A 21,349-nucleotide genomic window follows, 5' to 3' on the forward strand; every position below is an offset into this window, starting at 1 on the left:
CAAGCAAGTACACATCCTATCATGCTCAGATCACAGATATAGACATAGGGAAAATCTGTTAAGTCCTAACTATTAGTAGATACATAAATATATACATACAAAGTATGAGTATATGTTATTTTAAATGAGCTTAAGGGTTTTGGAACTATCAAACATATGCAGAAAATAAATAATATTTGTTTTATGAGTGATGTGGACATCACTCTGAAAATATTTTAAATGAAACATGAATCTTGCCCATGTAAGATTCAAGTTCTCTCACATGCTTTCAAAATGCATAATTATTTGTCAAAACAGTGAAAACATTGTTTAATAAATCCAATGAGGTTTCTCAGGACATTAAATGTTTGATGTAAAATTTTATTCAAGATATAACTGATAAAATACATTATTAGTTGAAATTAATAGAGGCCTATCAAATCTGTGACATTGCATAAAATATCCTGTCTTAACACATGGCCAATACTTTGGCCACCTGATGTGAAGAACTGATTCATTTGAAAAGACCCTGATGCTGGGAAAGATTGAAGGCGGGAGGAGAAGGGGACGACAGGAGATGAGATGGTTGGATGGCGTCACTGACTCAATGGACATGAGTCTGAGTAAATTCTGGGTGTTGGTGATGGACAGGGAGGCCTGGCGTGCTGCACTCCATGGGGTCACAAAGAGTCGGGCATGATTGAGTGACTAAACTGAACTGAACTGAACACATAGAACATAAAAACAAATTTAAAAGGAAAAGTATTTTTTGCATTAGTTCACAGGTATGGAAATTCCCATAGTAGTGTTCCTATTTTACAGAGAAAAAAATAACCTTTTTATATAAGGTCCAATATTTAGTGTTCTTTGTTAGATAAATGGTTTAGGGTGTTGAAGATTAAAATCATTGGCTAGTATTATATAGTAACTAGTAAAATTATTTTGCTTTAGAGTCAATTAGTTTATTCATAATATATATTCATCTTAGAAGCATGGTTAATAGTGAAATAAAACAGTATATATTTTTAAAACTAGAGTGAAACTGAGACTTAGATATATTGTATGAGTTGATAATGAAGTCAGAAGACACAAACTATTTTCTGCAAATCAGATCAAAGTGAGCAACCATCTCTATTCTCATTCTACATTCAAAATAATACAGAGCCACATACCTAGTGTGTATATACATATATGCATGTGTGTATGTACATATATACACACATATACATATATGTATGTGTATTCATATATCTACTGTATATGTATTCATATATGTATATGTATTCGCATATATTCATATGTATATATGAATTTCCACAGACTGTAGTGGAGAAAACAATAAATGATATCACAAGCAAAAATAATAGCACATGCATACTAAGTTATGTGCGATTCTTTGTGGCCCTATGGACTGTAGCCTGCCAAGTCCCTGTGTCCATGGGATTTCCCAGGCAAGAATACTGGAGTGGATTGCCATTTCCTTCTCCATGGGATCTTCCCAATGCAACGACCAAACCTGCATCTCCTGCTTTGACAGGTGGATTCTTTACCACTAGTCACCAGGGAAGCCCCATAAATCATAATAGAGGATTATAAAAATATAACATGTGTTATATGTTATACATAATGAATTATATATTTCCTTCTCTAACTCATTTCTATATTTAATACACTTTAAAGATATTTGCCTATAGCTATTTTTTATACCAGAAAGTAAAAATTATCTTTTGAAAGTACTGACTCTTCTCTGTCTTATGTTTAAGTTTTTTAAAAAAATTTTATTAGAGTATAGTTTTTGCAATGTTGTTTTAGTTTCTTGCTGCATAGCAAAGTGATTCAGTTATACATACACATGTATCCACTCTTTTTTAGATTTCCTCCCTATTTAGGTCACCACAGATCACTGAGTAGAATTCCCTGAGCTAAACAATAAGTTCTCATTAGTTACCTATTTTGTACATAGTAGTTGTGCCTAAGTTTTAATAACTTTTAGGTAACACTTCTCCCTCGAAAACTTCAATTAAATACAAGCACAAAATGTTCTTGTCTGGTTTTGCCATGCCTCCTGAGCAAGTTACATAAAAAGTCAATAGAAACTAACACATGTAGAAGAGGACATTCAAAGGGAGTGTTCCAGCTAAGGTGATACTTGAATTATTACATCTGCCAAAAGTTTGTGCCTGCAGGGAAACGGCCAACTTTACTGAGCTCAATTTAGCACTTGAATGCCCAAGTGGAACTCACCAGGCTTGCCCTAGATTGTTTTCCTAAGCTATAGGCACACCTATGACTTTTCAGCACCCATCAATGGATGTAGTTTATCACACTGAACATTGAGATGCTCAGATGAAAATTAGCGTCCTTCAAAAACACACTTTCTTCTTTTTTCCTACATTGAGTGCAGCAATAAGTGGGCAGTAAAGAGGGAAGAGATATTAATATTATCAGAATTAACAATTAACCAACACATGAAGCAACACATGAATCGTGGACAAAATCTAAACAATCTGCACATTAATTCGTAATAAATTAAGCTTGTATCAACAATTAATAAAGTAAATCAACTATACTCCAATAAGCATTAAAAATAATTATTTTAGAAATAAATTCAAATCTTAGCCTCATATATGGTATAAACCATATCACAATGGTCATGCCCTCTACTTTTGAACATCTAAAATGGATGAAAACAGAGTCCTTTTAAACAGTCAAGCATTATGTTACTAACATAAATAGCAGCATTGTGAGGGGGAAAAAAACAGCAAAATGGACCATACTGGGAAAACTGCCCAATTTGAATGAAATGCAAAAGAACAGTCATCAAAAATGGTGGAAACTTTCCATTTGGCGACTTAACAAGGTTCAGCACAAGCGGTGGCTAGCTGCCTTCTTTAAGCTAATAACTGAAGGAAGGACTCAAAACTTAATTCAATCTAGTTTTAGCCAGTAAAAGAGCAAAATTATACAATTGAGAAGGGTATAATAAAATTTCTTGAGCTAGACATGTCAGTCAGAAATACCAAAAGAACCTAAAAATTAAAAAAAGGAAATAAAAAAATTAAAAAGAATTATAAGCAGATGTTCAAAGCTGGTAATTACCACATTCACATTTTTTTCTTGTTTGTTCACACTGGGATTTTAATCATGAGAGACAACCATGATTATCTTTCAATCTAAAATTGTTAGTTCAACCTGGAATTATGAATAAAAAGGTTTGGAGTATAGTGTCTTGAAATAGTTCTTGGTCACAAAGAAGCTTTGCTATGGTTAACCTTCTTCCTTATTTATAGTGAAAGTGATATTTTGTACCTGTGCTTATCTATTAATTATTAATATTGCTGAAACCTTTATCAAATGTATTAGTTCTATGATGATGCTAGATCTATGATATGGGATTATCATCCCTTTATCAAATACTGTTACTGTATTGGAAGTATCTACTACATGTAGTCTGGTTTCCTCCAGATGTTATATAATCTACCTTTCTACATTTTCACAAACCTAAATATATATATGTGTGTGTGTTTCCAACCTAATATTAATCACTAAATTCACTGACTATATATCAGGCACTGTTGTAATTACATTTAATCCTTACCACAACCTAAGAAGGTCAGTAATCATCCCAACTTTATAAATATTAAACTGAGGCTCTTGATATCCCATGCTAATAAATGACAGACTTGAACACCAGAGCTGAGAATATTTGATATTAAACCCCTAATGTATACATAAATGTGTAAATGTATACACACAAACTTACACACATACTATTGGGTTGGTCAAAGTTTGTCTGTTAAGTGAATACATTGTTCAATAAGGTTCTTGGTGAAAATGAAAACTGTCTTTAATTTTTACTTAAAACCATAGGAACTTTTTGGCCAACCCATTATCTTACACTTGGAATGGGTTTGAATCAAAATTCAAGTTTCTATATTAATAGAGTTCTAAATTCATTATTTTGTTAGAGAATCAGCTTTTGTTAGAGAATCAGCTATATCAAGAGAATCTAATGATAAAGACATTTGACATATTTATCTGTTTGACTTACAGTACTGGTACTTCTGTCCTCCAATTCAGTTTTATTTGCATAACTAAAACTGAATCTGTCTATGAACCAATGGAGGAGAGAATTTCAGGTGAGATATTTGTATTCTTTAATAGATCAAAATAAACATAATTTTCTTCTAGTGAAAATGCTATATGGGAGGAGCAATATATATTATTGGGCTTCCTTTGTGGCTCAGCTGGTAAATAATCCACCTGGAATGCGGGAGACCTGGGTTCAATCCCTGGGTTGGGAAGATCCCCTGTAGAAGGGAAAGGCTACCCACTTCAGTATTCTGACCTGGAGAATCCCATGAACTGTATAGTCCATGTGGTTTCAGAGTCAGACAGGACTGAGTGACTTTCACTTTCACATTATATGTGAAAGAGTCAGTGTTGGTAAGATGAGTGAGTTTGAGAAAAACAGATGTACTAAAGTCTGTATAGCTTGGTAGTGAAGGTCTTGGAAGAAAGGTTTTGTAAACGTTGCAATTACACAGAAAATTCTGAGGGGCTTAGTTTTTCTTAAACTTCTTGCAAAGTGATCCAATAATGTGAAGTTAATAGATCAAACATATATATCCCAGTACATAAGTGTAATATGCATTGGAATCCTTCATGACACAACTCATCACATTAACAGAAACTCTTCAAAACCTAAAGAAATCCACTCTGAAATATGTTATCATCATTCTAGGTCGATTCATGCCACTACACTGGCTTGTAAATTTGGGGAATGCCTAAGACAATCAACTTTCCTAGCACACCTTTGGGCAGCAATAAACAATTTAAAATGAAAAAGAGAAAGTCAGTGAACTGATGTATAGAAGAGAATTTTTCTTCTACTTCTTTTTTTTTTTTTTTTTTTTTTTGCTGAAGCTCTCTGAATAACGATTAACACCAAAGTTGGAAAGAATGAGTATTTGCTCTGGAAGTTTCCAGAGGGTTGCCACTGCTATGCTCATACACTGAAGACAGCAAATTGAGTTCTGATGAAAGCAAGCACTCAGACCTGGGATACTGAGTTCATTATTCTAACACCTAACTTGGCTCATCACTTTGAATAAGACTAGGATTTCAAGCTTCATGTTACATATTAACCTCCACCCTTTAAGAAAATAAGAAAACTGTCATTTCTACTTTGTCATAGGCACATAAAACATATCAGTTATTTCCATAGTGCTAACCTTGTTAAAATCACTGTTTTTTGTGTGTGTTTTGTTTTCCTCTTATCTATGGACATCCACATATATACCTAATACATGGGTATATCCATTTGGAATTAAAATTCTGAGTTTCATTTCAGGTGACTATATGTAAATACAAGTAATAGACTGCCATCAATCTAAGTGCGAGTCTCATCTTCTGCTAGTGAATGTGTTTATTGCATTTAGAAAAATTTTAGCATGATTGGGAATATTTGTTCATTAGTATAATGGAGTATTATTGATCTTTTGATAAGAATGGCATTTGTATCACTAGCTATCATTGCTTCCTTATAAAAATACATCTGGTATTAAAATAAGTGACAATATGCATCATAAAGAAAATTAAGAAATATATTATAAAATATATATACAAATGCAAATTATGACTGAAAATGAGCATATATCTAAAATCACAAAATACTCTTCAGTATAACAAGCAACATTTTCATTTTCAGGGGGCATAGAGAAAACTTTCCTGGACACTCATCTTGTGCAAGGGATCCTTTGTGTTTATATTATTTAAGCTCCAAAACAAAACTATAAAACAGACATTAGCAGGAAGAGGTTGGAGAATTGAGGGAAGTGACATGCCCATGATTCCACAGTGGGTAAGACTGCACCCATCTGACTGGTTCCATATAATATACTCCTTCCAATACACAAGGCAGGAACCAGCTGAAATTTAACAAATGCCTATAACCCTACACTTTATCCTCTCTTCAAGTTTCTCCTTTTCTCCTAATTAAGATTCCCATTACCTCACTCTGTATAATGGGCTCCAGTTTCATCCATCTCATTAGAACTGATTCAAATGTATTCTTTTTAATGGCTGAGTAATATTCTATTGAGTATATGTGCCAGAAAGATAAACACCAATACAGCATACTAATGCATATATATGGAATTTAGAAAGATGGTAACAATAACCCTATATGCAAGACAGAAAAGGAGACACAGATGCATAGAAGAGACTTTTGGACTCGATAGGAGAAGGTGAGGGTGGGATGATCTGAGAGAACAGCATTGAAACATGTATGTTATCAAGTGTGAAACAGATCGCCAGTACAGGTTGGATGCATGAGATAAGTGCTCAGGGCTGGTGCACTGGGATGACCCAGAAGGATGGGATGGGGAGGGAGTTGGGAGGGGGGATCAGGATGGGGAACACATGTAAATCCATGGCTGATTCATGTCAATGTATGGCAAAAACCACTACAATATTGTAAAGTAATTAGCCTCCAACTAATAAAAATAAATGAAAAAAAAAAATATTCCCACTACCTATTTTCCCAGGAACTTAGAAGAAGGTTGCTGAGGGACCTGGGCACACAGGTACCAGGGATATGATCAGGTAAGGGAATTTGGGAGTTGGCCCAAATCAGACCAAATAAATAGCTATTTCCTGGGCCTACATCTAACATCAGCCTTTCCAACATGGAAGTAGTTGAGATTTTGAAACAAAATAAACCACAGATAAAAATGAACCAGCTGACCTTGACTTTCCTCCAAACTGGCAATATGTAATTGAGACACATAATACCAACCGTTATTAGAGAACTATCACTATTGTAGTAGTATCTGCCTTGATGACCAAGCTTCCCTGGATATTTAGAGGCTCAAAAAAAACAACAACAAAAAAAAAAAACTGGAAGATGTAATAATCCAGGGTAATCATGAAGGTAATCAAAATAGGGGGAAAAAATTTAAAAAAAAAAACAAAAACTCCAAGTCCTACACTCACCCTCCATCAGCTACAATATCCTTCTAACTTCAGATCTCAATGTACCACAGAATGATTGAAATAGGTAGCTTCAGTAGCCATGTATTCTTATTTTATTTATCCAACTTCTCTATATAACAATCATTATTGAACTGCTGCGTGTGCATCTAAGATACTTTAAAAAATAAACAATGAAGTGTCCATCACATAATGATAAGTTCAGGTTTTAAGTTTACCAACACAATGGATCCTCTATTGAGGTCTTGAAACAAGAGATAATTATTAAGTACTATGTTTTAGATTCTTTTAAATTATTAAGTTTTACATAAAAAATTTTACTGTAGATCATTATGAACAATAGAAAAATCTCTATTTACAATTATATTTATACAAGAAAATGGAGACTTTATTTTAAAATGTCAAATTAACAGCAAAAATTACAACAGGATGTTGAAATCTGAACAATGTTGTAGGTGATCTACAACAGTGAGTGGTTCTAATAAGCCTCCAAGCAGCTTTTTCAATATCAATATACACTTATTTCTGCTTAGTTAGAATTTCAACCTGCCTTCTGGTTGTAAGAAAAACTATTCAATTAAAATACTGAATTTGTCCAAAAATCAGAATGTATATCAAGCGGAAATTTAAATCACAATAACATCTGCTGTTTTTCACCCCAGGTCTCTTCCACTGCTGCAATTGGCATACTGTAAGTTTCTAGCACCCTCATGTGGTTTAATTGGAATGGTTTCATAGGCATTTGAAATCAGTTGTCTGAAACTGAAAACAGTGGAACAGACTATAATTCAACACAGAAGTTCTGCTGGCATCGTAAACAAGAAAGCAAACCTCAAGTCAGCAAAATTCTAAGGCGAATGTACAGGCTCAATTCTTAACTTCAATCTACTGTTCATTTTATGTGATCACTACAAAGGATGACCTATAAGCAACTATTGCTAGCTTCATTTTTGACAGATTGGAATCCCCCATTTTCAAAACTAAGCATTTGTTGTGGGTGATTGTTGAACAGATGAAAAAGAACCTCATTTTGCTCAAAAAAAGGGGGGGGGCAAATTTTCTTATTGCCCAGATTGTGTATTTTGAGGTAAACCCAGTAACTCAATTATATGTTGCAGTTTCTAAATAGTTGAGAAAACCAGGCTTTGAGAGCTTCCTCTGTCTTCAACATTTTAAGCGATTAATTCTTTTACATTTCCTAAAATCATGTGAGAATAATTTCTGCAAACAAAAATCTTCCCTCTCTAAACATACGCCTAGTAGTAGGTGAGATTTATTTTTCCAATAGTAGTGTATTTCAAAGCCTTCTTAAAGGAGACAAGCTAAAGAGAATTATACTGTCTTTCTTAAATTGGTAATATATGCTCCTATTATCACAGATCCAAGTTTAAAATCTATTGTGACTCATATGTCCGTGTAGCCTCAACAAACATTCTCAAGAAATAGAAAAATGTAGATTTTAAAGCATTGACACTATCAGAATATTCTGAACATGAAATAAAAATTTTCAAATAATTTGTCATGAAGGAGATAAAAATGCTAATTACTGAGAGGTAAAAGTCTATTAACAAAAATTTGAGTGTGGCTTATTTGTTTGATGAACTGGATGTCCTAAGATTAAAAATATCAGTAGAATGCAAGAGGAATATGCTTGCTCAGTCAAGACACAGAAATGAGTAGGTCGATATTAAAAGAGAAAAATAGATTTCAGCATTTGGAAAAAGTATAGAAAGCAGAAATAGTTTCATTATTGATTAATAAAATTTAAATCCAGGTCATGTTTGAAGGGTTTCCCAGGCAGCGTTAGTGGAAAAAGAACCCACCTGCCAATGCAGGAGACTTAAGAGATGTGGGTTTGGTCCCTGGATCTGGAAGATCCCCTGGAGGAGGGCATGGCAACCCACTCCAGTATTCTTGCCTGGAGAATCCCATGGACAGAGGATCCTGGCGGGCTAGTCCATAGGGTGGCAAAGAATCGGACACAACTGAAGCAACTTAGGACACATGAAGGTCATATTTGGTAATTACATAGCACAACAGTTCATAAATGTACATAGATTTTCATAAATTCAAAAGACCTAATAAAAATATCACTATGTTTCATGGCAAGAGAAATGGTAGAAAAGAAAATTATTAATAGATGCCTTTCAAAAGGTAAACATCTAAAAACTGCCATTTCTTCTGACTATGGCTATGTCTTTCCAACATTGGCACTATTTATCACTGAAGCAGAATTTTGGTCAAACATGTAAGGGGAAAAGGAAGACAAAATTGCAGAGAAGATACCTGGAGTGAATCAGAGCACCAGGGCCTTACCTGTTGAGCCCTTTCAGTGTCTTTTCCATGTTTAAAATGTCACGCATCTTATACAGAAACCATTTGTCAATGGATGTGAGCTTCATAATCTCATCAAGTGACATGTTGTCTTCCAAGGCCTGCCAAAAGGAACAGAGATGCTTTCTTTGGCAAACATCTCATAAATGTCTTATTTGGTTGAAAACATGGCAGGCATTCCCCTCCGTGTTACTCAGAGAGCCTGAGGCTACAGGCTGAGAATGAAACTGATGTCATATCATTGACGTTTCTTCCAATAAACCTACAGATACTGCCAACTGTATCTACAAATGGCATACAAAGGAGGTGCCCTGAGTTAATCAGAGCAGTGTGTGCTCAGAAAAATCCCCCTAACAGGCTCTGCTTCCTTGCTTTTTATATGACTGTGTTACCAATTATGTTCTAAATCTGCTACATCTTTTTGGCATTAAGGAGAATCTCTTGAAACTACAGTTGTGCCAAACTGGTAAGAAAAATGTAGAATCAACATAAAGATCATTTAACTTGTATTTTGGGTAATTACCCTTTTGCATATTTAACAAATTTTTATCACTTCATTCCATAGTCACACAAACCAGTCATTGAGAATTTATGAATCATATCTGGCTTGGTGTTATTTCTCTCAAACATTTCCTCACAGAGACACTTCAAACAAAAAAAATTATTTTGAATCAGTTACTATGACTTTGTGCTAAGACAGGCATTTTACAATATCCTAATATATTCCAAAACAATGTAGTAATAACTTCTGATAGGCAGCTCAACTTTTTACTCAAGCTTACTTTAGCAATTTCTCAAAAGTAAAATTACAACTATGGGTCATTAAGCTGAGTACAAAAGATAGCTGAAAGAAGAGATAAACTCTCAAAGCCAAAACCTTCACTTTCAAAAGATGTCTACACATTCCTTACAATGTTTAGATACACATTCATACTCAATGAAAAATGATAATCACATAATACTTCAAGACACATATTTTAGAATGGCACACTGTATTTTTAAATACCATTAAGAAATATATGTAACTAATAACTGCTGTTATATCTCAACTCAGAGAGCTTAATTTGTTAATAAATTTTACTCATTTCTAGTATCAGAGAAACCATGATCATACATGTTGAGAGACAATATAACTCATAATTCTATAGATTAAAATAAAATGACCTCTAATGTGAATACTCAAAGACATGTTTGTTTCATAAACCTATTTCTGTTTTTTGTTTGTTTAATTCTCCCTCTAACTACAGCCAGGTTCCCAAAGACTTAATTCTGCCTTATGTGCCAAGTGATTAAAGGGACAATTAGCTACTTGGCCATCAACTGTGAGGGGGTAGAACCTTAAGTTAGTGACACTTTTGACAGACCAAAGGACATCGTCATCAGTTGCACACAGTAATTATCCTGCGGCTGATGGGCGACCTAGAATCTGTAGTCATTTTACTGTGAGAAAGGACAACTAGAATCACGTCCACAGTTTCGAACAGATCGTACCTGTCTTTCCAGCACTGCAGCTTTGCTGTCGCAGGGGCTGTAATGAAGTTCATAATGACCCCAAACACACTTGAGGTTACTCTAATGTTCGCCAAATCTAAAATAATGCCCTGTATGCTCCCCAAATCAAAAGAGGTGATGATCCAATCATCCTGAAATAAGACTGCTGCAAAAATCAGACCTCAGAGCAAGTTGCCCTTTCTAAGAATCATGAAAGCGAGTGAAGATTTACTCACTCCCCTCATTTTGTTTCCCCTTCAGCCCTCCACACTCCTAACACTCTTTGTCAAAATCACCAAGTTCCTGGTTGCTGTGGAAATGAACAGTAATGATGACCTCTAACAAACAGAAATCAGTTCCTTCTCCCGGCACTCTGGCAGGCAATAATTTATACCTCAGACTCTGCACTTCATGCTCATACTCTGTACAAGAAAGAATCTCTACACATTTTTCCTGAATTCTCATCCTTTATAAGTCTGTTAGAAAAGAATGAGAGATTTTCTTGAGTTTTACAGCCTCACTAGGAACTTGGAAATACTCCCCTTTTTCATCCACCTCAAAATGGCAGCAGGATGATGACTAGACTCAAGGAGGGGGGATTTATTTACTGCTCTTTGTCTGGAAAAAAAATTATACGTACACATACATACACATGCACATATACATACATGTATAAGTGTGACAAGCTGCTTTTTAACAGAAGTCTGAAATAAGAACAATAAAGAAATGGCTTTCTAAAATAACTTCTCATCACTAGTATCATTCCTACCATCATGGAAAAATGTTAACCCCCTATTTGAGGTTCAACACTGAAAAATGTCAATCAAAAAATACTAGTATCTCTCAGACTACTTCAGAATTTCAATGGAAATGAAGTATTCTGCATTTAGAAATCACAAAGATGAGGCAGGTATACATTAAATGTAATGAAGGAAACATACCCTCCCCTCCTTCTATATATGAGCATAAAAGTTGCAGAGTTTGAAATTACTAACTGCATTTTTCTGTCACCGCAAAGACAAGTTGGGGGTTCCTAGGTGGCACTAGTGGTGAAGAACCCACCTGTCAATGCAGGAGAAACAAGAGACATGGGTTAGAAGATTCCCAGGAAGATTCCCTGGAGGAGGGCATGGCAACCTACCCCAGTATTCTTGCCTGGAGAATCCCATGGATGAGGAGCCTGGTGGGCTACAGCCCATTGGGTCACAAAGAGTCAGACATGACTGATGTGACTTAGCACACACACATTCACAAAGACAGTTACAGAGACAGATTCCCATGGCAAATTTCATATTCTCATCAACTCATTCCACGTGTACATAAACACACATAAAATGGTCAGTGAGGCTTTGCAGCTTCAGTGTGGTTTGATATTGTTGGAGGATTAATACCTAAGCTTCCTTAAATGTCAAAAAGCAATTCAGGGATTTCTGACCAGACAGATCTCAGCTGCCAAAATCACCTTTTATAAAATCAAATGAACTGAAACCTCAAAACTCTAAGCATAGTAAACATGAAAGGAGACTAAGATGGCATTTAATTTACATTAAAGGGAACTAGTGAGTGGAAGTGAGAAATGTGGGGCTTTTTTGTTCTCTAAGAACAATAAAATAATTACATAGAAAAGCCTATAATCATGGTAGTTCTTTAGAGTTTGTTGTTTAAACACAGAAGAACCACCAAATAAATAAAGTTTATTCTGGAGTCTTAGGTAGCACATACTAAATGATACCATTTTATGCATCTTTCTTTTTAAAATGTAATTTTACCCGTATTTCAATGAGCAAGTAATGAGAGTGATGGGAAATCAAAAGTCAATCTTATCAAGTATTTAAGAGTATTGATAACATCTGTCCTAAAAGGGAAGAACATTTCATCTATGTGATCTATCCTTTAAAACTGCAATGTTGGAACTTCCCTGGCAGCCCAGTGGTTAAGAGTTCACCTTCCAATGCAGGGGGTACAGGTTAGATCCCTGATCAGGGGACTAGGATCCCACATTCCTCGTGGCCAAAAAAAAAAAAAAAAAGAAAACATGAAACAGAAGCAATATTGTAACATATTCATAAAGACTTAGAAATAATCCACATTAAAAAATCTTTAAAAAATAATGCAATGCTCTCCTTAAGTCACTTTTATTAAAGTGAAATAAAATTTTAATTAATTATGGAATGATCTGAAGTCCATAAAAATAAATCTCCAGTTTAATACTATTAGAAAGAATTAAAAACTTTGCAAAAATCCCTAAATTCAAGACCCCTTTGTGATTCAGGTTTGCATTGAAGTCCAGACTGACTATATTATGAAAAGCAAATAAAAGGTAGCTCAGAGCCCCTGTCACACAGTACCTTGGCAATGGCATAGATGCGGATGCTAGATGGCTCAGCCAGCTCTCTTCTGAGATCGATGTTGGACGGCCACTCTTTGTTCATTGGCAGACGGGAAGTGAAACCATCTATAGAAGGATGGCACATCCGCAATGCCTTCTGAAAACTCTCCTCAAAGGTGCGACCAATAGCCATGACCTGTAACATAGGTTTAAGACTCACGTTTTTTAAAATAGCTTGAATGTTTTAAATTTGTAACAAAGCTAGAAACTGAATATTTTTCAGAAAAGACTTAGGAACAAGATATATCAAGGAAGGATGCTACTAAAATTTATTTTTCTTCCTTGCCTTTTTAAAAATTATTTATTTTTAATTAGAGGATAATTGCTTTACAGTGTTGTGTTGGTTTCTGCCATACATCAACATGAATCAGCCATAGGTCATCCTTGCCTTTTTACAATGGTTTTGATGTAATGAGTCTTTAACATCATTAGGTCACTCTTTTACCACTTAGGGAATTTAGCTTGATTTGATGAGACTGATGAAGAAATCATCTGTACTTGCTCTGAACCATAGCATCAAAAAAAAAAAAAAAAAAAAGAATCTGTTGCCAGAACATTAAGACCCTTCCTTAAAAAGATCTTGCTTTCATGCAGATGTCCTTTAGAAATAAAAAGTAAATGAAGAGAAAAGACATATATTATCACAAAAACAGAACTATTTCTAGATGGGAATCAGTCAGTATCTGAGACAGGTTGGCTTTCTTTACAGCTAAGCATTAATATTAATACAACCTTGAGAATCATAACAAATACTGACCGATTCAGATTCTGAATATAGATGGAGACTAAATTCCCCATGACAAATTCAACATGTCTTCCCACAATCTTTGTAGCTGATTGTACGCTAATCAATTAGGAAAACCACATGCTGACTTACTTTGGACAAGTTACAAGTGAGAACTAAACTTAAATTAACCTTAAAGCCTACCTAGTTACTTTCAGCAGATAAACACTGTCTTTGATTCTTTCCATGGAATAATAGATTGCTATGCATTTTTGGTCTACAATGTAAAATAATAACAGGCATAACGCTGCCGTCAGTAAACTTCCAAGAGGCCTCAAATAGACTGGAATTCTCATTAGTGTCAATTTAGTAAATCTTCATGTCAGTTGTATGACAAGCTACATATTCAAAGATCACTAAAGTCAAACAGATAACCTTTTCACACTGCTCCAAATCTAATTAGAAATAAAGGAAGAGTCTCAAGAAAAGGATAAAGAAAATGTTAGTCCAATTCAGATATGCAATTTGTGAAGCATAGTGGTATTTGAAGAGTTAGACAATGTATTCATAGATTTGCTAGCCTAAGAATAGGAAAGAGTAGCAGAAATAAGGCATTTTATAGTATTACCAAATTAAGAAAATATTTTCAGAGTACTTTATAAAATTTTTAGTATCACCAACTAGTTCTATAAGTAACTCATCATCAATTTTTGTTATTTTTGAGTGCATGACAGTATATGGAGAACACTCAATAAAAGAGAAGCAAATATAATAATAAAAGAATATATAACAGTGTTCAAAATTTGTGCTTTTCAATACTTTACGTTATTAAAATTCATATCCATTAAGTGAAGAGTGCACCATTTTTCAATGGAATAACTATTGAGGCTTTCCCTGACCCTATCCAATGCATTTGCATAACACCTGTCTATAAATACTGTGTTCTAACTTTTACCTCAATTTGATTCATATTATACTTAGGTCTGTTAACATATTCTGAATTTACAAGCTGGTGATAAATGTGTCACCATTATTTACATCTCAATCACTATTTCTATCATTTCAGTGTTTATATGTAGCAGTTCAGTTCAGTAGCTCAGCTGTGTTCAACTGTTTGCGACCCCATGACTGCAGCACGCCAGGCTTCCCTGTCCATCATCAACTCCCGGAGCTTGCTCAAACTCATGTCCATAAAGTCAGTGATGCCATCCAACCATCTCATCCTCTGACGTCCCCTTCTCCCCCTGCCTTCAATCTTTCCCAACATCAGAGTCTTTTCCAATGAGTCAGTTCTTCACATAGGTGCCCAAAGTATTGGAGCTTCAGCTTCATCATCTGTCCTTCCAATGAATATTCAGGGCTGATTTCCTTTATAATTGATTGGTTTGATCTCCTTGCAGTCCAAGGGACAAACTCAGGAAATGTTTACTAATGTGAGTTGAAATGATCATGGCACCAGTCCCATCACTTCATGGCAAATAGACAGAGAAACAATGGAAACAGTGAGAGACTTTATTTTCTTGGTCCCCAAAATCACTGCAGATGGTGACTGCAGCCAGGAAATTAAGACAATTGCTGCTTGGAAGAAAAGCTCTGACCCATCTAGACAGCATATTAAAAAGCAAAGACATTACTTTGCCAACAAAGGTCCTTATAGTCAAAGCTATGGTTTTCCAGTAGTCATGTATGGATGTGAAAGTTGGACCATAAATAAAGCTGAATGCCAAAGAATTGATGTTTTTGAACTATGAGGCTGGTAAAGATTCTTGAGAGTCCCTTGGATAGAAAGGAGATCAAACCAGTCAATCCTAAAGGAAATCAACACTGAATATTCACTGGCAAGACTGATGCTGAAGCTGAAGCTCCAATACTTTGACCACCTGGTGCAAAGAACTGACTCATTAGAAAAGACTCTGATTCTGGGAAAGACTGAGGGCAGGAAGAGAAGGGAGCAACAGAGGATGAGATGGTTGGATGGCATCACCGACTTGATGGACATGAGTTTGAGCAAGCTCAGGGAGTTGGTGATGGACAGGGAAGCCTTGTGTGCTGCAGTCCATGGGCTCACGAAGAGTCGGACACTACTAAGCAACCAAGGTGAACTGAACTGAAGTATCTTCCAGTCAAGAACCCAGTAACCAAGGAAACATAAGACTTTCAATGACATTAGCGGTTTGACAAAATAACTGAGAAGAGTGAACTAGAGGAATTAACTAGGGACTCACCTCTCCTACACTTTTCATAGAACTACCAATTCGGCTAGAAGTTCCATGAAAACGATCGAGATCCCAGCGGGGAATCTTGGTAACCATGTAATCCAAACTGGGTTCAAAGCAGGCTGATGTCTTCCCTGATACAACGTTCTTGATTTCTGGAAGTGGAATTCCCAGGGCAATCTTCGCAGCAATGAATGCCAGTGGGTAACTGTTGAGGAGGAGACAATTTTTTCTTTCAGCAATAAGCATCAACAACAGCTCAAAATATAAATTGGCTTCTTAGAAATTTTTGTGTTATTTCACATCAGGGTATAAAGCATACCTGATTTTTGGTTCTGTATGGAAATTTAATACCCCTTATAAAACATAGTGAGTCATAACAAAGTACAGAGGCATGAATCACAAAAGAGTTCACTCTCTATGCCTGACATGCAGTGTTACAACTGCCAACCTTCAACTCTTCAGTCCGAAATCAATAGTTTCCTTGATAAATAAAGTACTCGCCTGTGTATAACCTTCACTAAGAATCTACAAAATATTCTTTTGTAAAAATATATACACGGGAAGACAGTGGAGTTAGCTGGTACTACGGCATATGTGGGCTTCCCAGCTGGCTCAGTGGTAAAGAATCCACCTTCCAACGCAGGAGATGTGAGTTTAATCCCTGGGTCAAGAAGATTCCCTGGAGAAGGAAATAGCAACCTATTCCAGTTTTCTTGCCTGGAAAATTCCATAGACAGAGGAACCTGACTGGCTACAGTTCATGGGGTCACAAAGAGTTGGACATGACTTAGCGACTAATCAACAACATTAACAATGGAGTAAGTGATGATCATAAAATGCAGTCCTTGAAAGTTTGGGTCCTTGCATTGCCTCCAAATTATCTTTGAACTTTGGGTTCTTTACACAACTAATTTTCTGGAAACTTGATTATACTCTTCTGGAATGTCAGTTTGGGTAATTGTATTTGAAAAATCAATCCATAGAACTATATGAGTCCTTTAGTACAACTTCCCAATCTAACAAGTGAGGAAAATGACAGAGACAATATTGATGTATCCAAAGTCCCACAGTCAGTGGAAGAATGAAAAGGATAATTCAGGTTCCCTGACTCTTGTTTAGGTCAACACTCCTTACACACTCCATGAAGCACTGTGTAGCTACATAAAAATACCTTTGTGTGTGCTCAGTTGCTCAGTCATATCTGACTCTGTGACCCCACAGACTATAAAGCCCACCAGGCTCCTCTGTCCATAGGATTCTCCAGGCTAGAATACTGGAGAAGGTTGCCATGCCCTTCTCTAGAGGATCTTCCCAGCCCAGGGACTGAATCTGGGTTTCCTGCATTGCAGGCAGATTATATACCATCTGAGCCACCACCAAGGAAGCCCCCAAAATATCTTTAGAGGTAAATATATTCTCATTTAAATGGCATGGAATTTAAATATCAGATGTTAAATATAATAATAGATACAAAAGGCATTAATTAATTTTCCTTCCAGTTGTGCTTGCCAGCAATTGTTAAACAGATATAAATTCCTTTAGTTGTGAGATTTACCTATAGACAAACCCCATGTTGTTTGGTCTTGTGAAGTTTTGCTGAAGTAAAATAATGCGTATTACATCCTTGAGTCAAGAGAACTATATTTTTTGTCTAACGCTTGTTATACACCTGAAAAAGATAGTTGAGGACTAAAATTAAGGATTAATTTGCACTTTTTAACAACATCTGCAAAGTGCAATTAAGAAGCAGATTTTTCACAGCCGGTTTTGACCACCCAGATTTTGATTAGTTTATGATTAGCCAGCAAACAAAGCCAGCTCACAAAACTGTTTGCCTCAATCTGGCAGCAAGCTCATTAATAACCACGTTCATAGAGGACGTGACTGGGAGCCAGCCCACAGAAATGGGGACTATAATTTGCAAATGCAGCACAGTCTTTCACTAGCTGTCACTTTTCCAAATCAGTCTGTAAAGAATCTGCAGACCTATGGTCAGTCGTTCTGGTCTTACCCGGTAGCCTTTGAGGCCAGGGCAGAGCTTCGGGACAATCTGGCATTCACTTCAATGATGCAGTATTCCATTGAGGTAGGATGAAGGGCAAATTGAATGTTGCATTCACCCACGATGCCCAAGTGGCGAACGACATTGATTGAAACACGTCTCAACAACTGAAACTCTGCATTGGAGAGCGTCTGGGCAGGGGCCACAACAACGGAATCACCTGTACATCCAAGAAACACTTGTTATTTGGTAGCATATCTAAACAACCAACTTTAGTGACTTAACAATTCATTTGCATGACCCAAGACATAGAATAGGCTAAGGGTTTGCTGGGAATAGAATTATCTTAAGGAAATACATACAAGGCATGTTCCCTCCGACTGTTTCACCTATATTACAAGGACAATAGACTATACAGTCCATGGAATTCTCCAGGTTAGAATATGGGAGTGAGTAGCCTTTCTCTTCTCCAGGGGATCTTCCCAACCTAGGTTTCCCACATTGCAGGCAGATTCTTTACCAGCTGAGCCACAGGGGAAGCCCAAGAATACTGTAGTGGGTAGCCTTATCCCTTCTTCAGTGGACATTCCCAACCCAGGAATCAAACCGGGGTCTCCTGCATTGCAGGCAGATTCTTTACCAACTGAGCTATCAGGAAAGCCCATTACTCGGACACATTTACAGAAATCACTCTAAGCTTTCCCAATCGCATCCAGCAATCAAGGCTTAGTCATCTACTTACTCAATTGACATTAACTTCTTCAGTTTCTCTTCTCTGTATCATAAATCATCTCTCAAGTTCTTCCTTCCATAAAATATCAATTCCTCTTCACCTAGACTGGCTCATCCATCAATTTTATGTATCACAACCCTTCCCATTTTCTCACTTCTCTCCCATCACAGCCCCCTGTATCTTCAATCCGTTATTCCTCACCATCCTTTCTGCCCAAAAACAACTCTAGTCACTACAAGCTCAAGAAGCCCCTCTCCCAGCTGCCAGATGATTACAAGAAACATATTTCTCATTCCTTCATGACTAAACCTCTTGAAAGTTTACCAGTCTACTCATCACTCTAGCCATACAATTCCTTTCCACATAGCTCACATAACCAACCCTGCATTCAAACTGTTCTCTTAAACATCCAAAAACAACATTAAATCCTCATTCTTGACCTTTCATAGTATTTGCTACAGTCAAAATCAAAGCTCCTTTACAAAATTTGTGCCTACATTGGCTTACTTGGTAACTATCACTCCCTTCTTTTTCTTCAACACCAATCATTTCTTTTTCTTCTGCCCAATAAATCTGTTTCCCAGGGTTTGACCATTGACCCTAGTTTTCTTTCTACACCTGTGGTCTCGAATACTTGTAGTCTATGCTTCCAGTTTCCACTATTTCCTTTATACCAAGACTTGCAATAACCTTGCATTAACTTCTTTACTTCTATCCTTTTTCTTGAATTACAACTGCATATTCTCAAACCTCTTTTAGAGATTTCCACTCACCCTTCAAATTTAGCATTTCTAAATCCTAAGTCATCATCTTTGCCCTCTTGTCTAACTAGCTTCACTTCCTGAGAAACCTATTTATTTCATCTATTCCTATTTACTGTAGCTATTTTCTTATTCACTTGGTGACTAAAACTCGGTCTGCCTTAAGCCTCCTTAATCTCATGCCCTACTTCTCAACATCAAGTCTTACAATGCCTTCACTATATTGCTTATATTTGACCCCTTCCTCAAGTGAAATCAAGATAATAATACATCCCCTACTTCAGAGAGTTTTTGTGAAGACGAAATTAAATATGGGAGTATTTTCAATGCTGTGAAATGGGATGTATGTGTAAAATTTTATCACTATTGTGCCCGCTAAGAATAGTAATTTAAAGAAAAAGAACTTAATAACAAGTGCTTTGAGTCATCAGAGACATGAGTTGAAGGCATTACCATAATGCTTGAAGACTCCTTGCCTACCTGTATGAACACCCATGGCATCAACATTTTCCATGTTACAGACAGTGACACAATTGTCATTAGCATCTCGGACCACTTCATATTCTATTTCTTTCCAACCTGTCACTGACTTCTCCACCAGAATCTGGTTGGTCATAGCAAAAGCCTAGAAATTGGTGAAAAAAAAAAGAAATCAAGGGGTGAGAAAGGGACTAGCTTTGATGTATTTGGCAAAGTGCCCCAGCCTAAACCCTGGTCCCACTGAAGTCTCAAGCCTAGTCTCCATCCTTTTCTATGCTCCAGAAGGCACCATGTGTCAGAAAATCAGTGAGGTGCTAGGAATAGCATCCTGCAGTGAATATGCTTGATTTATATTATTGAGGCTTGCCATTCAAAGTGCTGATATGACATTAAATCAAACTAATTTAGGCAAAAGAGAAAATAATTGAGCAATCAGGCAAAGGAAAATGAAATTATTTCAGTAGCTAGGCTTCTGTGAAACCAGAAAATGTGATAAGTGCAAATAAATATGGAAAAATAAGTCTAAAGACTCTGTCTTTCTCTAAAATAGCTGAGGATGCTTTGTAAAGAACATACACAATAAAAGTCAGTTGATGTTGATGAGGAGAAGAAAGGAGATGATGATGGTTGTAAACAGTTAGCCAAGATGGCATATGAAACTTGGGAATTAGAAGAATCATATGCAGCTTTTATTATGGGTAATCACTGCCTAAGTGCTTAAATATTGAGTCATATATGATGCATGCCTGATTAAACAGATATGAATTAGTATAATTATCATTCCTTATTTACTCTGTACCCATTGGTGAGTAGAATGCTGAACCCAAAATCTGAAAGAGGCGGTCTCTAACCTTAGGACATTTAGTTGCTGAAAAATCCAAGGAAGAAATGTCCCTCTGTCTCATAATAGATTTGATTTGTGATGGTAATAAAAGCAACTGGACAAAGTCGTCTGAATTTTTTCAAATTATTAGCAGGTACCGTAATGAAATAATAACTCAATGTAAGTTATTCTGTGATGTGCCTCAACACTATTTTTTTTAACCTCAGTCAACACTACAGGCTCCAGCATATGCACTTGAAAATGTAACACTTTTGTCCTCACAGCTAACCATGATGAGGTTTTCAAAGTGGTTAAGAAACTCTGTAGCCAGTATGAACAACTTAATAATGATTAATTTATCATTTGGATTACCTGCTAATAGAAGAAATCTCAGAAACAAAGGAGATAAATGGGGGAAGCC

The 21,349-nt window shown here is 36.1% G+C and overlaps 1 protein-coding gene across 1 annotated transcript in view; it reads right to left on the minus strand.

Moving 5' to 3' along the window:
- Window positions 1-21,349, minus strand: part of CPS1 (carbamoyl-phosphate synthase 1) — a 139,056-nt gene that overhangs the window by 62,779 nt on the left and 54,928 nt on the right. The window contains exons 17-21 of the mRNA XM_065930654.1: window positions 20,106-20,250; window positions 18,141-18,351; window positions 16,136-16,334; window positions 13,146-13,322; window positions 9,289-9,407 (exon numbers count right to left, since the gene is read on the minus strand). Coding sequence (XP_065786726.1) covers window positions 9,289-9,407; window positions 13,146-13,322; window positions 16,136-16,334; window positions 18,141-18,351; window positions 20,106-20,250 — 851 coding nt within the window. The remainder of the gene's footprint in view (window positions 1-9,288; window positions 9,408-13,145; window positions 13,323-16,135; window positions 16,335-18,140; window positions 18,352-20,105; window positions 20,251-21,349) is intronic.

The sequence above is a fragment of the Muntiacus reevesi genome, chromosome 3 (assembly GCF_963930625.1).
Source record: "Muntiacus reevesi chromosome 3, mMunRee1.1, whole genome shotgun sequence".
Lineage (NCBI taxonomy): Eukaryota > Metazoa > Chordata > Mammalia > Artiodactyla > Cervidae > Muntiacus > Muntiacus reevesi.